Source organism: Mustela erminea, chromosome 20 (genome assembly GCF_009829155.1).
Source record: "Mustela erminea isolate mMusErm1 chromosome 20, mMusErm1.Pri, whole genome shotgun sequence".
In the NCBI taxonomy this organism is placed as follows: Eukaryota; Metazoa; Chordata; class Mammalia; order Carnivora; family Mustelidae; genus Mustela; species Mustela erminea.
In genome coordinates, this window is record NC_045633.1 from 23,932,676 (window position 1) to 23,951,091 (window position 18,416).

Below are 18,416 nucleotides of genomic sequence, written 5' to 3' on the forward strand. Positions count from 1 at the left end.
GAGGCCCCTGCACTGTGCAAGGCCCCGGCCCTGGACCAGCATGTGGCTCCCAGGGGTCCCTCTTGAGGTTGGTTCCAAGGGCTGCAGTGCGGTCATCACTGTTGGGAAATGGGCCTGGGTTTCATTGTCATAGGGTAAACCATCACTAATGGAAGATTGGCTCCGGGTTTTTTTAGTAGTGTATTTTTCCGTAGCTCACCAGATGTTTTGGGGAGTATCTCCATGATTGGCAATAACTCTGTTACACGGGCCCACCATTTACCAAGTACCCTAAGCCTGATGTTATTTGCCAGCATTAATGGAGGCAGCACCATGTGGTGCTGGCAGAGGAGTTGGATTTGGAGTGGGCCACTCAGGGCAACACCTGACCACAAGCTCAGAAAATTTGTTTTAATATTGAGAAGTTTATCAAATATATTAAAGATAGCAGACATTGCAGTTATATTTTAAAACCGTTTTTGTTATACATAGGATGTGTTTTTTTTCTTTAGAACAATTATTGTAGTCGGGTCAGTGAGAAAGCTTTGCATGTTCCACAGGCCTGCTAAGACATGCATGCGTTTTGTTTATTTTTTTAATAAAAGAAAAATTTGGCTAAAACTTGGGGCTTTAGTTGATTTATTCATGATTCATTAGTTTAAAATAAAACCTGTCTTTACAGAGTGCGTCATTAAGATTTTTTTCTTAAGGTTTTATTTATATATTTGAGATAGAGAATGAGAACAAGGAGGAGCAGCAGAGGAAGAGGGAGAAGCAAACTCTCGTGAGCAGGGAGCCTGATGTGGGACTCAGTCGCAGGACCCTGAGATCACGACCTGAGCGGAAGGCAGAGGCTTGACTGACTGAGCCACTCTGGTGGTCCCTGTTGTTAAGATCTATTTTCATAATTAGTTGCTGAATTTATAGATTGACATTGGACTTTGGGTAGATCTTTTATAAGAACTCATCAGCCCATTTTACAAATTTAAAATATTAAAAAAAAATTTTTTTTAAGATTTTATTTATTTATTTGACAGACAGAGATCACAGGTAGGCAGAGAGGCAGACAGAGAGAGAGAGAGAGGAGGAAGCAGGCTCCCTGCTGAGCAGAGAGCCCGATTTGGGACTCGATCCCAGGACCCTGAGATCATGACCTGAGCCGAAGGCAGCAGCTTAACCCACTGAGCCACCCAGGCGCCCATATTTAAACAATTTTTAAGAAGATGTCTTATAAGAACATTTGCGTATGTATGAGAAGACCTAAGATGTTCATTGCATCATTTTGCATTAGTGAAAAAGTGAAAATACTCAAATAACTTTCTTCTCAGAGGACCTAAAGTAGTCATGTTACAGTTAAATAAAATATTGCATGGCTGTAGATTGTAGAAGACAGAAGATGTGTGCATTGGTATGAAGAAGAAAAAATGGAAACTTATTAAACTGCCTTGTTTGGTTGGAATAAAAATTGAGTGCTTAGGTATGCATCTTAATGCAGTTTTTAAAAATATATACCAAATTCTTAAGTTTTTGTTTTTTTCCTAAGCCTTGTGGGAGCTGTTGGGGGGCAGTATGGAGGGAGAGAGTGAATCTCAAGCAGGCTCCATGCCCAGCTGGGAGCTAGATCTCCTGACCCTGAGATTATCACCTGGGCTGAAATCAAGAGTCATGCCTGACCCGACTGAGCTACCCGGGCACCCCATTAAGTGATTATTTCTTGTGAGAGGAGAGAAGAAACTACATTTTCTGTGTCCTGTGCAGTTATCAGGTCCTGCTAGCTAATGTAATAATAGGCAGAAATGAATATGTAAAAATATTTCTGTCTTGTGATTTATTTTTACAAATTTCTAGCTTTAGGAAGTAATTAGAAATATAGTCAGATGTTGGTACATAAATGTGTTCATGGTAGGATTGTTACAACATTGGAAAATTGGACACAACAAAATTCTTTGTTCAAAAAGTGAGAAATGAGTTAGCAAATTAAGATTACTCCTGGCATAGACTGCCCTTGAAACTTTACAGAACCTACTTAATGACAGAACTGTGGTGATATCACGAGCAAGACAAAGGTACAGAATTGTACCAGAGAGTTCACCTCTAGATTTTGGGAGGGGGTGCTCACTGAAGATACAGTACTTAGAAAATGGGTAGATCTGGCCTTTATTTTATTTATTTATTTTTTTAAAGATTTTATTTATTCATTTGACACAGAGAGATCACAAGTAGGCAGAGAGGCAGGCAGAGAGAGAGAGAGGAGGAAGCAGGCTCCCTGCGGAGCAGAGAACCCGATGCGGGACTCGATCCCAGGACCCTGAGATCATGACCTGAGCCGAAGGCAGCGGCTTAACCCACTGAGCCACCCAGGCGCCCTAGATCTGGCCTTTAAAACACGGAATGTGCCCTCCCCTCCGTGGAGGCAGTCCTTTAGTATTTGAAATGCAAGGAAGCAAACACTTTACTTATTTATTTAAAGATTTTATTTATTCATTTGACAGAGACAGAGATCACAAGTACACAGAGAGGCAGGCAGAGAGAGAGAGGAGGAAGCAGTCTCCCCGCCAAGGAGAGAGCTCGACGCTGGGCTTGATCCCAGGACCCTGAGATCACGACCCGAGCTGAAGGCAGAGGCTCAACCCACTGAGCCACCCACGCACCCCGAAGCAAACACTTTAAAAGCAACAACTCACTGGTTTTTGTTTTTTCTTTTTTTAAGCCTTTTTAATTTAAATAATCTCTACACCCAGTGTCCGCTGGTTTTGTGACCTAACTCTTCCTACTGAGCCTCTCCAGGAGGCCCAGCAGCAGCAACTTGCTTCTTACCTGCCACAAGTGAACCTTGGCTAGTGAGGCTTTTTGTGGTGTTCTGCTGGAAGCCTGGGTCACACTGCCAGTTTAGGAATAGGTTTTGGGTTAGAAGTCTGAGGTTCTGTTGGCAAAAAGGAGGGTAGGAAGTTACATTCACAGAGCATTTTAAAGCTATGATTACATGGATTATTTTTCAGTTAAGAAAAAAAAGACCGAGGGCGCCTGGGTGGCTCAGTGGGTTAAGCCGCTGCCTTCGGCTCAGGTCATGATCTCAGGGTCCTGGGATCGAGTCCCGCATCGGGCTCCCTGCTCAGCAGAGAGCCTGCTTCCTCCTCTCTCTCTCTCTGCCTGCCTCTCTGCCTACTTGTGATCTCTCTCTGTCAAATAAATAAATAGAATCTTTAAAAAAAAAAAAAAAAAGAAAAGAAAAAAAAGACCGAGAGGGTGCCTGGGTTAAGCGTCTGGGTCCTGGGATTGAGTTCTGAATCAGGCTCCTTGCTCAGTGGGGAGTCGGCTTCTCCCTCTTCCCCTCCCCCTCCTCCTGAGCATGAGCAGTCTGTCTCTCTCAGATAAAATCTTTTCTCTCTCTTTTTTTTTCTTTTATATATTTATTTATTTGACAGAGAGAGAGAGATGACAGGTAGGCAGAGAGAGAGGAGAAAGCAGTCTCCCTGCTGAGCAGAGAGCCCGATGCGGGGCTCCATCCCAGGACCCTGGGATCATGACCTGAGCCGAAGGCAGCGGCTTAACCCACTGAGCCACCCAGGCGCCCCTCTTTTTTCTTTTTTGAAGTTCAAACATTCTTTTTTTTTTTTTAAGATTTTATTTATTTATTTGACAGAAATCACAAGTAGGCAGAGAGGCAGGCGGGGGTGGGGGGGCGAAGCAGGCTCCCCGATGAGCAGAGAGCCCGATGCGGGGCTCGATCCCAGGACCCTGAGATCATGACCTGAGCCAAAGGCAGAGGCTGGCTTAACACCCTGAGCCACCCAGGCATCCCAAATAAAATCTTAAAAAAAAAAAATTTTTTTTTAAATATCTAAGAAGGGTTGATTTACAAGGGATTGATTGATTTGAGAAAGAGAGATTGCATCCCCGCAAGGGAGGGAAGAGGCAGGGAGAGAATCTCCAGCCGGCTTCCTGCTGAGTGCAGAGCCCAGTACAGGGCTCAGTCTCAGGACCCTGAGATGATGACCTGAGCCAAGACCAAGAGTCGGACGCTTAACCATCTGAGCCACCCAGAGTTTTTATTAAATTTTATTCTGGAGAATCTCAAAAATCAAAAGTGGAATGCAGTCATACAGTGACATTCCTAGTACCCATCACTTAGCGTTGGGAATGATCAGCCCACAGCCAGCAGGGTTTCATCTCCCGCAGCTTCTCACAGATCTGCACACAAACCGTGTGCATCTCAGTCAGTCTGTAAATATTTCAGCATTGTCTTTGCCATGTGTGTTGAGATCTGGTATCACGCTTGAAATGAAGAATGCACTTGGCATGTTTTTAAAAATGTGTTCAGGAAAATTTTTAAAGACACAGAAGTGGACAGGATATTGTAATGAAATTTCTGGGTTCTGTCTCCAAGTTTTCAGTGATTATTGACATGAAAACTCTTCTTTTGTCTTTATCTTTGCATTTTCCCACTGGATATTTGGTCGTATTTTTTAGGGGCATCTGGGTGGCTCAGTCGCTTAAGCGTCTGCTTTCAGGTCCAGTCAGGCCCTGGGATGGAGCCCCACGTCCGGCTGCCTGCTCAGCAAAGAGTGTGCTGCTTCCTCTCCCTCTGTTCTTCCCCTAGCTTGTGCTCAATTTCTCTCTCTCTCTCAAGTAAATAAAAATCTTTAAAAAAAAAATTATAGTTTTTAAGTACTATCTGGACCCATAGTGGAGCTTGAACCCACAACCCTGAGATCAAGAGTCACGTGCTCCCCTGAGCCAGGCAGGCGCATGCCCCCCCACCCCCGCCCCATATCTGGATTTCTTTATACTAGCTACTAGACAGAATTTCCTCTGTAAATACTCTATCTAGAATTTGAGGATTTTATTAGAAATGGTCATCTTTAAAAATAATTTCTTAGCATCTGACTGACAGTGTTCGAATTTTCCAGATTGCTTCAGAAAGGATTCTTTTATAATTTAATTTCTTTGACTCAGGATTCAAAATAAGGGCTACATGTTAGAATGCTTTCGTAAACCTTTTAAAATCTATTTGTTTGAAAAAAACTAATTTTTTAGAAGTCTCATACCCTGGATTTTGGTGATTATAGCCTCATGATGTCTTGTTTAACATGTTTCCCTGGTTCTCGAAATTCTTGCACTGTAGGCATTGGGTCTGGAGGCTTGATCATCGGATTTAGGTTGTACTTTGTGGCTGGAACATTCCGAGGCGGAGCTTTGCACCTGCCCTTGGACCACCTCCGAGGCAGCAGTGGTTGCAACAGCTTTGACCTGCCGATGGTCAGGGCCCCCGTCTGCCTTCGGCCTGGTGCTTTAAGCGGCAGATGAGCGTTATTGCCCAGATGGGTTATTTCACAAAGGGTGCCGCATCTCCTACTAATGTGAGCACATATAGGGCTGTCGCTTGGTTCAGATTTGACCAGGACAGAAGGTGAAACCTCTCTCCTGCTCTGCTCTTCAGTCATCTGGTTTCCTCTAGAAGTAACCAGTGTCTTCTGTTGGCTTTAGAGTTCACGCGGATACCTGAGGCAGACAGTATGTCTGTATTCCTGTTGTTACACGAGTGGTAGTTTCTACGCCTATTCGAACCTAACCCTTCCCTTTTTTGTTTAACTTCTTAGTATACCTTTGTGTAGAGTTCCTCATTGCTTTTTGTGGCTGCACAGCCTGCCAAGGGATGGTACCTGCGTTACATGTCCAGTCCCCTGTTGGCGATCGTGGTTTGCATTACACAGCGCCATTGTGCGCAGGTCTGCGCTGTCTGCACGCATCTGGGGGACGTTCCGAGACGCAGAACCGTTGCGTCAGAGGGTATCTGGGGTTTTGATGATACTGTGCTCCCACTGGCAGGCAGTAGAGTTCCTATCTTCACATCTTTGCTGATAGTGAGTAACCATGTTTTGGGGTCTTGGTTAGAGTTACTGGAAGATGATTATTTGTGTAGGTGTTGCCTGCCTAGACCCTCAGCTTGAGCTTGGTGGGTGGAACCACTGGTGCACCTGTCCTCACTGTTGTCTCCTTCTAGCCTAAGATAGCCTCAGTCTGACCATGCCAGGGCCGGGCCTTGACTTCTTGAAAGTGTTTTATCCAGAAATTTCTTAGGGATGGGTGTATGACGTCTGCTGCTAGGTAATCTATATAATAACATTTCAGATTTCTGAACTTGAACACTGGCAAACAAACCACAGTATTAATACTTTAATTCAACCTGTGAAGCCGTTACAGAGCAGTACAATTGAGTTAGAGTCCACATTATTGAAAGTATGAAGAATTTGATTCTTTTTAACTTGGTAAAAACACAGTTAACTTACTTCCCAAATTGTCTTGGTTTGTGATGTTTTATTTGACAGGTTTCTGAAACTACACATGGTATCAACAAATTTCCAGACTGTTTTTAATATGCCAGTTGAGACCGGTTCTGATTATACCTACTTTTTCTGTGTACGATGAACCGTATAATAGTTAAAGTTACTAGGTCAGATATCGCGGGCGGGGATCCCTTTGTGACCTTGGGCAAGTTACTGTAACTTGTCCTGTTCTTCTATGAACTGGGCTGGTGGTGACCGCCTCGGAGTTGTGCACATTTTGAGTGTAGGGAGTTTGGAGCCAAACCATAAGGGTCTTTGGACCCTGATGCCATCACTTAGTATTTTGGAAACTGTACCTCACTTTCTTCATCTGGGAAGTGGAGACTTTCGCAGTTTCACATGTGGCCGTTTTAAGGCACATGTGGACACGCAGCATAGGGGCTCATGTTCGCTGTGACCAGTCTCCCTGAGAGTGCGTCTCAGGCTCCCAGATTTCCGGCTGGTGTCATCTCTGCTGGGCTGGCGACACTGGGAACAGTGCTGCTCAGTCCTGAGTGTGGAGGAACGGCCTCCAGCAGCAGTGACACTCAGTTGCCTCCTGGTGTCAGCGCTGTGCCCAGGCCTCCTCAGCAGGCCGAGTTTCATCACAGCACTCTGAAGCTGGAGAGGTTGGGGGACTTGAGAGAATGGTAGATTGTGATTAGGGTTTAATTTTTAGACTTGAATATCCTTTCGTTTTTAAGACTTTATTTATTTATTTGACAGAGAGTGAGAGAGCACAAGCAGGGGGAGCAGCAGAGGCAGAGGGAGATGCAGGCCCCCTGCTGAGCAGAGAGACCAATGCAGGGCTCAATCCCAGGACCCTGGGGTCATGACCTGAGCCGAAGGCAGATGCCCAACTGACTGAGCCCCCCCAGAGTGTCACCTCTTAAAAGAATGTGGCAGTTAAATGATGTCTCTGGTCTGCTGCGTCTGTAGCTAATTGGATTCTGCTGAAACTGCAGCTTGTTTCTTTAATGGATTGTGACCTGTCACCCTGACGAGTGGGTTCCTGGGTCTGTCGCAGGTGTGGGATCACTCTGGGCAGTTAACGGAAGGATCTGCACTATAGATTGAGGACCTCTGTGTGGGTGAAGCCGGAGCATTTGAGGATGGTCTGCCACGATCCATCGTCCCTTACGAGCATAGGAGTCGTACCTGTGTCAGCTTGCTGGCACTGGATCCTGCCAAGTTAGCACCCTCTCAGCGGAATGGTCAACTCTGTATCTTTCCAGAAAGTGTGGGGCACGCAGACAGATGATCATGGGCTTTCCTGATGGCTTCATTTGAACTTAGTGAAAGTATCTGAACGGGCCCACAACAGGAGAGAGGTCCTGAATTCCAGGAGTGAGTGAATGTGGAATGAAACCGGGAGTTGGCGTCAGTGGGCCATTATACTTCAGGCTTTCTCCAGTGCCCTCGGGCTTGGCGCCACCACAGAACTTCTCTGAACATGTCCAACTGTGCATTTCTGCGAAGAGAGATATTTAGATTTCTGGAGGAGACCATATCCTTCTTGTCCGTTCCAGTGTCACACTGGTCCTTGTAGAGAGCTTTCTTAACAGCCGACCTGCTGACTTGCTCCCTCTGGCCATCTTTAGATGGAGGGACATAGATTATTACCACTTGGTCTTTGTTTTTTTTTTTTTTTTTTTTTTTTTTTAAGATTTAATATATTTGGGAGAGAGTTTGAGAGAGAGAGAGATCATGAGCAGGGGGAAGGGGTAGAGAGAGAAGCAGACCCCCAGTTGAGCAGGGAGCCCGATGCAGGACTCGATTCCAGGATCCCGGGACCACGACCTGAGCCGAAGGCAGACGCTTAACCAGTTGAGCCTCCCCTGGCGCCCCAGAAGGCAGCGGTGTTTCATCACCACTGGGTCTGCTGGCCTGTCACCTGCTTTCTGTCATCTCCACCCAGAGCTGTTTCTTCCGTATGTTTTGGTGCTAGATCACGTGACCCAGGCCTCTCATCGTATGCTAGCCTCCCTTGCTGTCATGCTTCACGCAGTGCCAGTGTCTGTGAGTGGACTAGTGGCCGTAATTTGGGAGGTGCTGCTTGCTGGCCACTGGTTGTGGCCAGACAGATACCCTGTTTACAGGTTTACCTGAAGTTATGCTGGGGCCTGGGGCTGGTCATGGCAGATCTGCTGCCTAACACATGTGAAGCAGCTTATTAGTGTGTCCGTGTTTCCCCCACAAGTCTTTTCAGAGTGAGCATTTAGATTTCTAGAGTTTCTTTTCCTTTATTTCTTTGGGTAAGTAGTAGCCAGTTTTTCTGCTGCTTTAGACAGGCAATAACTAACTGTGCTCACAGCTCTCAGTAATATTTGTTCTATTGTTTTGTTTTGAGGTGGAAGGGGGAACTCTACCCTCAGAACATGAGGGGATAATATTTACGTGGCTCACACAGACCAGTGAGTACATCATCCGCACCCCCCACAGCTCACCAGAAGAGGGCCTCCGATACTAGTCTCAGTCCAGCCTTTCCTGCCCCTCAGAGAACGCTATAATTATGGCCTAAAATAGTCTGGGAAATGTTATTGAGGGATGGGGGTCCTTTGACAAAATTTGAGAGAGACATCAGATGAGAACACCGTGCTTCTGAATGATCGGTTTAACAAAGCCCCTTGGTTTAATGTGGTTATGGATGTGCTAGCTGTAGCATAGTTTAAGATCTTCCCACCGACTTAACAGGCTTTAAGAAACCAACCCAGGAGTGTATGTCCTGTTGAACTGATGGGTTCCAAGACCTTCCTCATGACTGATCACAGCTCTCTGATTCTCCTGAGCTAGGCGATGGATCACTTGGAGTCCTTCATTGCTGAGTGTGATCGGAGAACTGAGCTTGCCAAGAAGCGGCTGGCAGAGACGCAGGAGGAGATCAGTGCTGAAGTTTCTGCGAAGGTATGCCTGGGGCTTTCTCCTCGCTCTGTGTGCGGCTCACTGTGTGGTGAAAACCAGCCTGCCGGCAGGCTCACAGCACCATTACGGTTACCGTCAGCACTGACTGCGTCCTTGGGGTGGACAGTCCGTGCTTCCTCAGTGCGTCCCAGTAAGGAGAGAAGGTGGTCAGCAGGTTCTCCGCTCCCTGGAGCTGCTTGCTGCCTCTGACCCTCCTCCACTGTCCATGTTGATCAAAGTTTGCCTTCTTAACACCCCCACATCGAACAGTAAATGGGGGACGTTGAGTTGAGCAGTGGTTAGACTGTGGTGAAGGCTGTCCTGAAGAATGGAGATGGTAGATCCGTGTGTCATTGGCCTGTGACCACATTCTGTTTCCTGTCTTTGCGTGCAGCTAATGAATCTCTTCAGTGTCCTCTCCTCTCAGTTATGTAAAAGCATTGTTTGGGGTATGTGTAGTTGCTATTTTATTCATTTATTTATTTTTTAAGATTTTATTCATTTATTTGACAGAGACACAGTGAGAGAGGGAACACAAGCAGCGGGAGTGGGAGAGGGGCAAGCAGGCTTCTGGCGGAGCAGGGAGCCTGATGCGGAGCTCGATCCCAGGACCCTAGGATCATGACCTGAGCCAAAGGCAGATGCTTAACAAGTGAGCCAGCCAGGTGCCCCAACTATCTTACTTCTAAAATTAAATCCCAAATGATTAGGCATTTTGCTTACAGTAGAGATGTATGCGTTTATTTATTTTTTGTATTTTTATTTATTTTTTTTTAAAGATTTTTTTAATTTATTTATTCGACAGAGAGAGAGATCACAAGTAGGCAGAGAGAGAGAGAGGAGGAAGCAGGCTCCCCGCTGAGCAGAGAGCCCGATGTGGGACTCGATCCCAGGACCCTGAGATCACGACCCGAGCCGAAGGCAGCGGCTTAACCCACCGAGCCACCCAGGCGCCCCGAGATGTATGCGTTTAAACCGGACATTTTATGGCCCTTACGCAGAAGGTTGAGTGGTGATAGAAGGTGTGAGAAGAGACAGCCTAGAAAGTGACCACCATGATGACCCTGGCCACCATGTTGGACGTGACAGGCATGGTGCTGCTTTTAGGGACTGCAGCCGGCTGGGTTAGTTTAAGGTCAGAGTCCCAGCGGAGGCAGTAGAGATGCCAGAGTTGTTAGAATTTGCTTGTGATCCCGTGAGGACCATGGCTGTTCAGTGTAGTTTTGGTAGAATGGAGCAGAAGTACAGCAGGAGAAACACGCATTGTCTCTGTGTTACGATCTTTTGGTTTTAGATGTCTGCTCACCTGACTCTCTGCCTCACCTGGCTGTCTTCTTTCAGGCAGAAAAAGTACATGAGTTGAATGAAGAAATAGGAAAACTTCTTGCTAAAGCTGAGCAACTGGGAGCTGAGGGAAATGTGGATGAATCCCAGAAGATTCTTATGGAAGTGGAGAAAGTCCGTGCGAAGAAAAAAGAAGCTGAGGTTGGTGGGAAAAGGTCTTCAAGAAAGATGTTGTAATCCCTGAATGTTGACCATTTGGGCTAAAATTAAACTTGCATTTTTTGAATGTTGGGAAAAAGTTGGAAGAAGGGTGCTATGTGGACAGGGTTGGAGGATTTAGAGTCTGTGCATACTTGCGTTTCTGCCTCTGCTCTGTCCCCTGTGTCCCTTGTGTGAAACACATCCATCACTGGCCGGCCCTCTGCACGACACCTATACAGAGCGCAGTCCCTCAAGCTGAAGAGTCACTGCGGTGGTGCCAGTTTACTCTCTAGGGGTTTGCCGGGCTGTGGTGGCCGCTCCGCCGGTGTGGTGGCGCCAGAGCTGGAGCACAGGCTGCCCTGCAGACCAGAGCCTGCTGTTCTCGGTGACACGGCGTGTCTGGCAGAGAGAACCCATGCAGACTGAGGGTCGCATCCGCATGGTATCTGCTGGGGTGCCAGGCCAGGACGCACTGTCAGGGTGGTGGAGAAGCTGAGTCAGAGACTCATTATCGTGTTGGCAGCTGTTTTCTCTCTAGGCTGTTTGATCCATTGGATATGCTCTGACTCCCAGATCTTTACCACTGGAACTGGAAATGGCTCCCGTAGCCTTTGGGAATGGTGGCAACGGTAGAGTCAGAGGGAGGTGGGGACATCTGTATTCCTGGACGAAATGCTTGTTGGGCTCCACCTGTGTGCCGGATGGCTTTTTAGTTGTTGGTTTTTGTGTTTTTTCCCCCATTATTTATTTATTTATTTATTATTTTAGGTTTTATTTATTTATTTGAGAGAGTAGAGCAAGAAAGAGCATGAGTAGGGGGAAGAGAGGCAGAAGAGAGGGAGGAGCAGATACCCTGCTGATGAGCAGGAATCCAATGCGGGGCTCATTCCCAGGATCCCTGGGATCACGACCTGAGCAGAAGGGAGAGGCTCAACAATAGAGCCACCTCGGCACCCCGGCTAGTTTTCAGTTGGGAACAAGCAAGAGGAGGTCCTCCTTGTGGAGACAGCGCTGGGGTTGGGAGGGGTACAGAAAGAGGGTACGTGAACAGATGGATAAGAGTCATTCAGATGAAAATTGGTGGTCAGAAGAATGGGGTCTGAGTTTGAGAGTGACTCTGTGTTTCCAGGGGTCTCCAGGTGAGTTCGGGTAATCCTGGAAGTGCCCTTAGCCAAGACCCACTGGTTGAGAAGGTCATTAGAGCCGTGGGCTTGGTGAGGCTGGGTAGAGATGAGGAGATGATGTGTAGGTGCCCCTGGTGCAGGCCTCTCTTTGGCCACTTCTGTAGCCCTGGTTCAGCTTGGTGCTTAACCAGAGGTCCGGAATGATGGACTGAAGGCATGGGTGGCGCCCAGGGCCCATGGGGGCTGTCACAATGCCCACTGGGGCAGTGGTAAGTCTGCAGAGCAGAAGGGTCACTCCAAGGGGGCCCAGCCTGCGTTGGGGTGAGCAGCACGGTCCGCTGGAGGGCGTTGCTGGCATCCTGCCGCGTGCCCTGGGCAGCACAGCATCCCCTTCAGGGACGTTCGTAGCTAATATGTCTGTCCTTGAACTCGAGAGGGAAAGGAACTCGTAGGTGGATGTTGGTACGTAAAATGTAGTCACGCCCAAAGACAGATGGGCTCACGAAGGTGACTGCTGCAGGTGACACTTGAATCAAATACCTTGAGTGGCATTTGTCACACCATGGAGGTGTGACTTGTTAAAGTTCCCAACAGTGTTCCCTGTTTTATGGAGTGGTTCCATTTCCTGGAGATGGGGTTTATATTTAAATTCTGCGTTTTGTACAGGATTTAAATCCCTGCACACTTATTATAAATATAAATCATGTATATAAATCTGTATCATGGGATCTAAAGCCCTGTCTCCTGAAACAGGAAATACGCATTTATGTGTGGAACAGAGTTGGCTCCTTGGGTTGCTGGCTGCTCTACCAGGAAGACCAGAGAGTCAGGAGGGAAGCTCTGGCTTCTTGGTGCAGCCTGAGGCCCCGCCCTTCATGCTTCCAGCAGCAGAGCAGACACCCACCGTCCCTGGGCTGGCTGCGAGATCTGTATGTGGGTGTAAATGATTGTAGATGACGGGGTCATCATGTGGCTGCTGCAGACGGCCCAGACAGGAGCAGGATATGGGGTGCCTGCTGTTTATGCCCAGGATTCGTAGCATCCTTAACCTGGCCAGTGTCCTCCATCCCGTCACTGGTCGTGCCCCCAAGGAGACAGCACCACTTCCTTAAAACCACTGCGCAAGACAGGCTGGTGTCAGGGGGGCCTCCGCCACTCTGCTCTGTGGTGGTGTGGAACCTGTGGGTCCCTGTGTGCTCTCAGCAGCAAGGGTGTTCAGTAGTCTCAAGAAATGATACTGAGAGATCCCATGTACCTTTATCCAGTTTCCCCCGGAGATACCATCTTGAAAAACCATTGCACAGCGTAATAGAAAGGATGTTGACAGTCACGAAGTATCCTTCACCACTAAAATCCCTTCCTGACCCTTTGGTAGCCACATGCACTTCTCTGACCCTTGGCAGATATGAATCTCTCCTCCATCTCTCTATGCTGGTCATGTTAAGAATGTTACGTAAATGGAGCCATACAGTACTTAACTTGTTGAAACTTTTTTTTTTTAATTCAGTATAATGAGAGTTTATTTTGAAAGAAATTAGAGGGTAGTAAAAGTTTCAGAATTACAGAAAGGGATAGAGTATCACAGATATTCATGGGCACACTGAATTTACCATTTTCCCTAAAGTTTTCAGTTTTTTTTTTTTTTTTCTTTTTAATAAAAGCTTTGGCACATCATAATAGAAATTCAGGTTCCCAGTGCTTCCCTCTCCAGTCCCCTCCCATCCCTCCCCAGAGGCAGGCATTAGTGTGCATTCACTTGTCTTCATTCTTTATTACACGTGTGTGCTGCCCATAAACTCTGTGTGTGTGTGTGTGTGTGTGTTGTGGGTGTGTGTTATGGGTATGTTTTTGTGCTTTGTGCTTTAAAAAAAATCCCACTGAAATGCTGTGTCTGTCTGTCTTGCTTTCATTGTTGACTCACCACTGTTGGTGAGGTCTCTCCTTGATGCTGCATACAACTTCCTTCAGTGTGTTGCTGCAGAATTGTGTTTCATGAACCTGCGACTGTCTGGGTGGTGGTCTCTGTTCTTGGTAGTTTCTCGTCTTCACAGACAGCGTCCTTGTGCTTGTTGGCTGGCACACGTATGAGCATGTTCCAGAACGGACGCCCAGAAGAGTTCCCGGAAGGGGCGCACACCTGTCTGGCTTTCAGGGGTAGTTCAGGTGCACTCCCTTTTAGTGGCACCAGTGCAGTCTCCTGCCAGCGGTGTATCAGAGTGCCTGGTTTTTGATGTCTTTCCTGGTATCTTATTTTAATCTGCTTTTGCCAGGGAATTTTGAATGTGTGAATTAATGGTAGATCCCTTTATTTGTTAATTATTTTTTATTTTTTAAATTTTTAAAAAAGATTTTGTCAGAGGGCCCACACACAAGCAGGGGGAAGCCCCCTGTTGAGCAAGGAGCCTGATGGGGATTTGAGCACAGGACCCTGGGATCGCAACCCAAGGTAAAAGTAGGTGCTTAACCACTTGAGCCACCCAGACATGGGAGATCCCTGTAAATAAGGATCAGTAACTATTAGACTGCGTTTCTTTTTTTCCTTTTTTTTTTTTTTTAAGATTTTATTTATTTGGGACGCCTGGGTGGCTCAGTGGGTTAAAGCCTCTGCCTTCTGCTCAGGTCATGATCCCAGGATCCTGGGATCAGTTCCCGCATTGGGCTCTCTGCTCAGTGGGGAGCCAGCTTCCCCCCACACTTCCCTGCCTACTTGTGAGCTCTGTCTGTCAAATTAAAAATAAATAAGTAAATATTTTATTTACTTACTTGACAGAGAAAGATCACAGTAGGCAGAGTGACAGGCAGAGAAAGACGGGGAAGCAGGCTCTCCACCAAGCGGGGATCCCAATGCGGGAATTGATCCCAGGATCCTGGGATCATGTTCTGAGCTGAAGGCAGCCACTCACCTGACTGAGCTACCCAGACACCCCTAGAATGCGTTTCTTTTTAAGATTTTGTTTATTCATTTGGGAGAGGGACAAGACAAGCACAAGCAGAGGGAGAGAGGGTAAAGCAGACTCCATACTGAGCCAGCCAGAAGACTGATGTGGGGCTCGATCTGAGGACTTGGAGATCATGTCCTGAGCTGAACACGGATGCTTAAACATTAACGTTTGAGCCACCCAGGTGCCCTGGAATGCATTTCTTAAATCTGGGTCTTTTTTTTTTTTTTTTTTTTTTTAAGATTTTATTTATTTATTTGACAGCACAAGCAGGCCAAGCATCAGGGAGAGGGAGAAGCAGGTTCTCTGCTGAGCAGGGAGCCTGATGTGGGGTTTGATCCCAGGACCCTGGGATGATGGCCTGAGCCGAGGGCAGACATTTAACCAACTGAGCCACCCAGGCACCGCTTAAACCTGGTTCTTAAAGGCATGTTTTAACTTTGGCACCAGCATCAGGAACCATATCTTACTTCATTTCTTCTATATTACATCTGTTCTGACTGGAGTTGCTGCCAGAGAGGTGTGTTTTAGTCTGTTTTGTTGGACATACTCTTTTTTGAAGAGAGTGTATAATGTATTTTTTGGTCCAAATTTTAGCCTTCAGGGCAGAGTTGGCATACAGCTTTCTGGACCTTGGAATACCTCCATGAGTGGCTGTTGTGTATTTTGCTTGGTTATTTGGGTTGGTTTTTGTGCTTTGTCTTTTTGGGAGGCCCCTTTTGAAGAGGCTCCCTTGGTTCTCTGGTCCTCCTAGAGGTCTCCACTGCACGTACCTGAAGCCTGCCTTCCCTGTTGGCCTCTGAGAGCAGACAGCCTCCTGCTTGTCCCGAGAAGCTTGAACGTTTCTTACTGCTTTGAAATCATGATTGCTCATTTTGTAATAAATGATGGAAATTGAGTCAGTTACAAATATCTGAAGCTTGTAAATGATGAGTTTTAGTTTATTTCAAAGTTATCTCTATAGTCCCCTCAAATATTTCCATTTGGGGGTTGAATATTTAGTTGTGGTTCTGTGTACCTCATTTTCATTGCTTTGTTCCCATTCTCCAGGAAGAATACAGAAATTCCATGCCTGCATCCAGTTTTCAACAGCAGAAGCTGCGTGTCTGTGAGGTCTGTTCGGCCTACCTTGGTCTCCACGACAATGACCGTCGTCTTGCAGACCACTTCGGGGGCAAGTTACACTTGGGGTTCATTCAGATCAGAGAGAAGCTTGATCAGTTGAGGGTATGTTAATACGTTGTTTCTGGAAAAACCCAGGCAGTCTTGTGTTGGCTTTGTAGTAACTTGTAGAAAGCCTTGTGTTTTGACCTTATTTTCTTTTTCTTTTTCTTTTTTTTTTTTAAGATTTAATTATTTACTAGAGAGAGAGTGTGCAAAAATTGGGGAGGGGAGTGCAGAAGGACAAGCAGACTCCTAGCTGAGCAGGGAGCCCAATGTGGAGCTCAGTCCCAGGACCCTGGGATTGTGACGTGACTTTGGACACTTAGTTGAGCCACTTAGGCACCACTATTTTGATCTTTTCTAAGAATATGTCTTGAATTTTATAGTGAAATATTCAGAGTTTGTCACTTCGTTCACATGCGAACTAAGGGAAGGGACCCTATTTCTTTAGTTTGAACTTGTTTGCAGGAAAAAAACACAGTTTAGTCCTCTGGTACACAAAGCTCTGCACACCCCTGAAATAACTTTTGGTTGGAGATGGGAAGAACTGTAGTCTTGTCTCTCCTTGGGCAGAGGTGTGTGCGTGAGAGCGGTGAGGCTAGACAGATCACACTGCCTGGCCCTTGCCTTTGAGCCTCCTTGGAAGGACGAGAACGTGGTGGGGCGTCTTGGATGGACTGCTCCACAACTGCCCACCCTTGTCTCTTCCTCAGGCGGCTCAGTTTCCTGGGTTAGACTCTAAAACTTACCTTGGGTGTGGAATACTTAGAGGGAAGGGTGAGCATGTTTCGAATACTTTGAATTATTTTTCAGATTGGCAGAGCCCTCCTTGCTGTGTAGGGACCACTAGGATGGGTTACTGGGAGCTGTGCAGGTCTTCTTCCGGCCACATGAGATTTGGTGGAAAGACACATGGCACCTGACAAGGACACTATGACAGTGAAGGTGGAGGCCTTTTGTGTCCTTTGAAAGGGCAGGGGACAGCCCTGCACTTGAAAAGGGGTTTCCTGTAGGTGAGAGGTAAACTTGGCACTGGGAGCGGAGCTGGGGTGGCCGCCACTGGTCTTAAAACAGTTTGCTCCTGTGCTCCCACTAGAATTTTCAAAAGTGATACACTTTATTATAGATTTTCTTAAAGATATATTTATTTGCGAGAAAGAGCATGTGTGTGAGCAGGGGGAGGGACGGGAGAGAATCAAGAGAGAATCCCAAGTAGACTCTCCACTGAGCACAGAGCCCAGAGCCCAGAGATCATGACCTGAGCTGGAGTCAGACGCTTCATGGACTAAACCACCCAGGAGGCCCTTCCATTTCTCCTTTAAATTGTATTTCCATTTCCTATCACACCATCATTTTGTTTTGATATTTTTTTTATACCTGAAAGCCTTTTATTTTAACATGTATTTTTTCAAATGAAATGAGACTATATTGAAAAATTATACCCTGAAACCTTAAGAACTTAAGGTTTGCGAGAAAGAGCATGTGTGTGAACTTAAGGTTTTGTTTTTGTTTTTTTAAAGATTTTATTTTTCAGTAATCTTTACACGCAACAAGGGCTCCAACTTTAAATGCCCAGATCAAGAGCCACGTGCTCTACCGGCTGAGCCAGCCAGGTGCCTGTGAGGAATTTAAGTATTAACTAGATCTAGAAGGTAGCCTTTTGTCTTTGCAGAGTGAGCGGTACAAAGTTGATCCAGACAACCCAAGCCTATTACAGATTTTGATAATGGCGATTAGACTAACAACAGAAAACATGTCTAGAAGTGTACCTCTGAACATTCGGGAGGGTGAGAGCTCTGGGCCCTGGTCCCAGATGGCTTTGCTTACCGCGGTCCCAGAGGTCCTCACCCCAGGCCACACACCAAGGCAGTAGCAAGGCAAGGCCTTCTTACTTAGGGCTGGAAGGAAGCAGAGGTGTTTGGAAAGGAGCTAATCCCAGACCACAGCCCTGTGCTCAGTCACTTCCCCTTTAGGAAGCCCTTCAGTCGAGGGGCTGAAATGCCCATCCTTAACCTTCATGTGTCCGTCCTGTGTGCCTGCTGGGGGCGGGGCAAGTGACACGCGGGCTGGAGAGCCCAAGGGGCCAGACAGGAGGGCTCTTGCACCTCGTGAGTGCTTTGAGGGGGCCATCTGGCCTCTCCCCTCAGTCCTTGCTATACCCTTCGTTCAGGGGCCTGGCTCCAGTCTGCACTGAGGTGCGGCGTTATCCTTTGTGCCTTCATGAGCACGAGAAGACTGGTGGCCCTTTGTCTCCCTGGCCCTGTTTTACTCCCCCTTAGGGCTTCGTTCTGTCAGCAGGGAGTGGGGGCATGAAGAGGCTTTGGGTTGGTGTTGAGGGTGGGGGTGTGGAGCTAGTGTTCTGAGCTCAGCTGTGTCAGCAGTGTCCCATAGTGGAGTTTCCCCAGGCTCCCCTGTCTGCTGTGTTGTCTTCTCTGCTCTGTCCACCGCCGGGTCTGATGAGCCAGGTTTTGAGCTTGGTGCTGAAAGCCAGGGGTGGG

General features: G+C 47.0%; 1 protein-coding gene across 4 annotated transcripts in view; it reads left to right on the forward strand.

Moving 5' to 3' along the window:
• The window catches only part of LUC7L (LUC7 like), a 37,269-nt gene that overhangs the window by 11,382 nt on the left and 7,471 nt on the right, over nt 1–18,416 (forward strand). For all 4 annotated transcript variants that reach the window (XM_032327636.1, XM_032327637.1, XM_032327638.1 and 1 more), the window contains 3 exons: nt 9,099–9,209; nt 10,548–10,691; nt 15,805–15,981. In XM_032327636.1, coding sequence (XP_032183527.1) covers nt 9,099–9,209; nt 10,548–10,691; nt 15,805–15,981 — 432 coding nt within the window. The remainder of the gene's footprint in view (nt 1–9,098; nt 9,210–10,547; nt 10,692–15,804; nt 15,982–18,416) is intronic.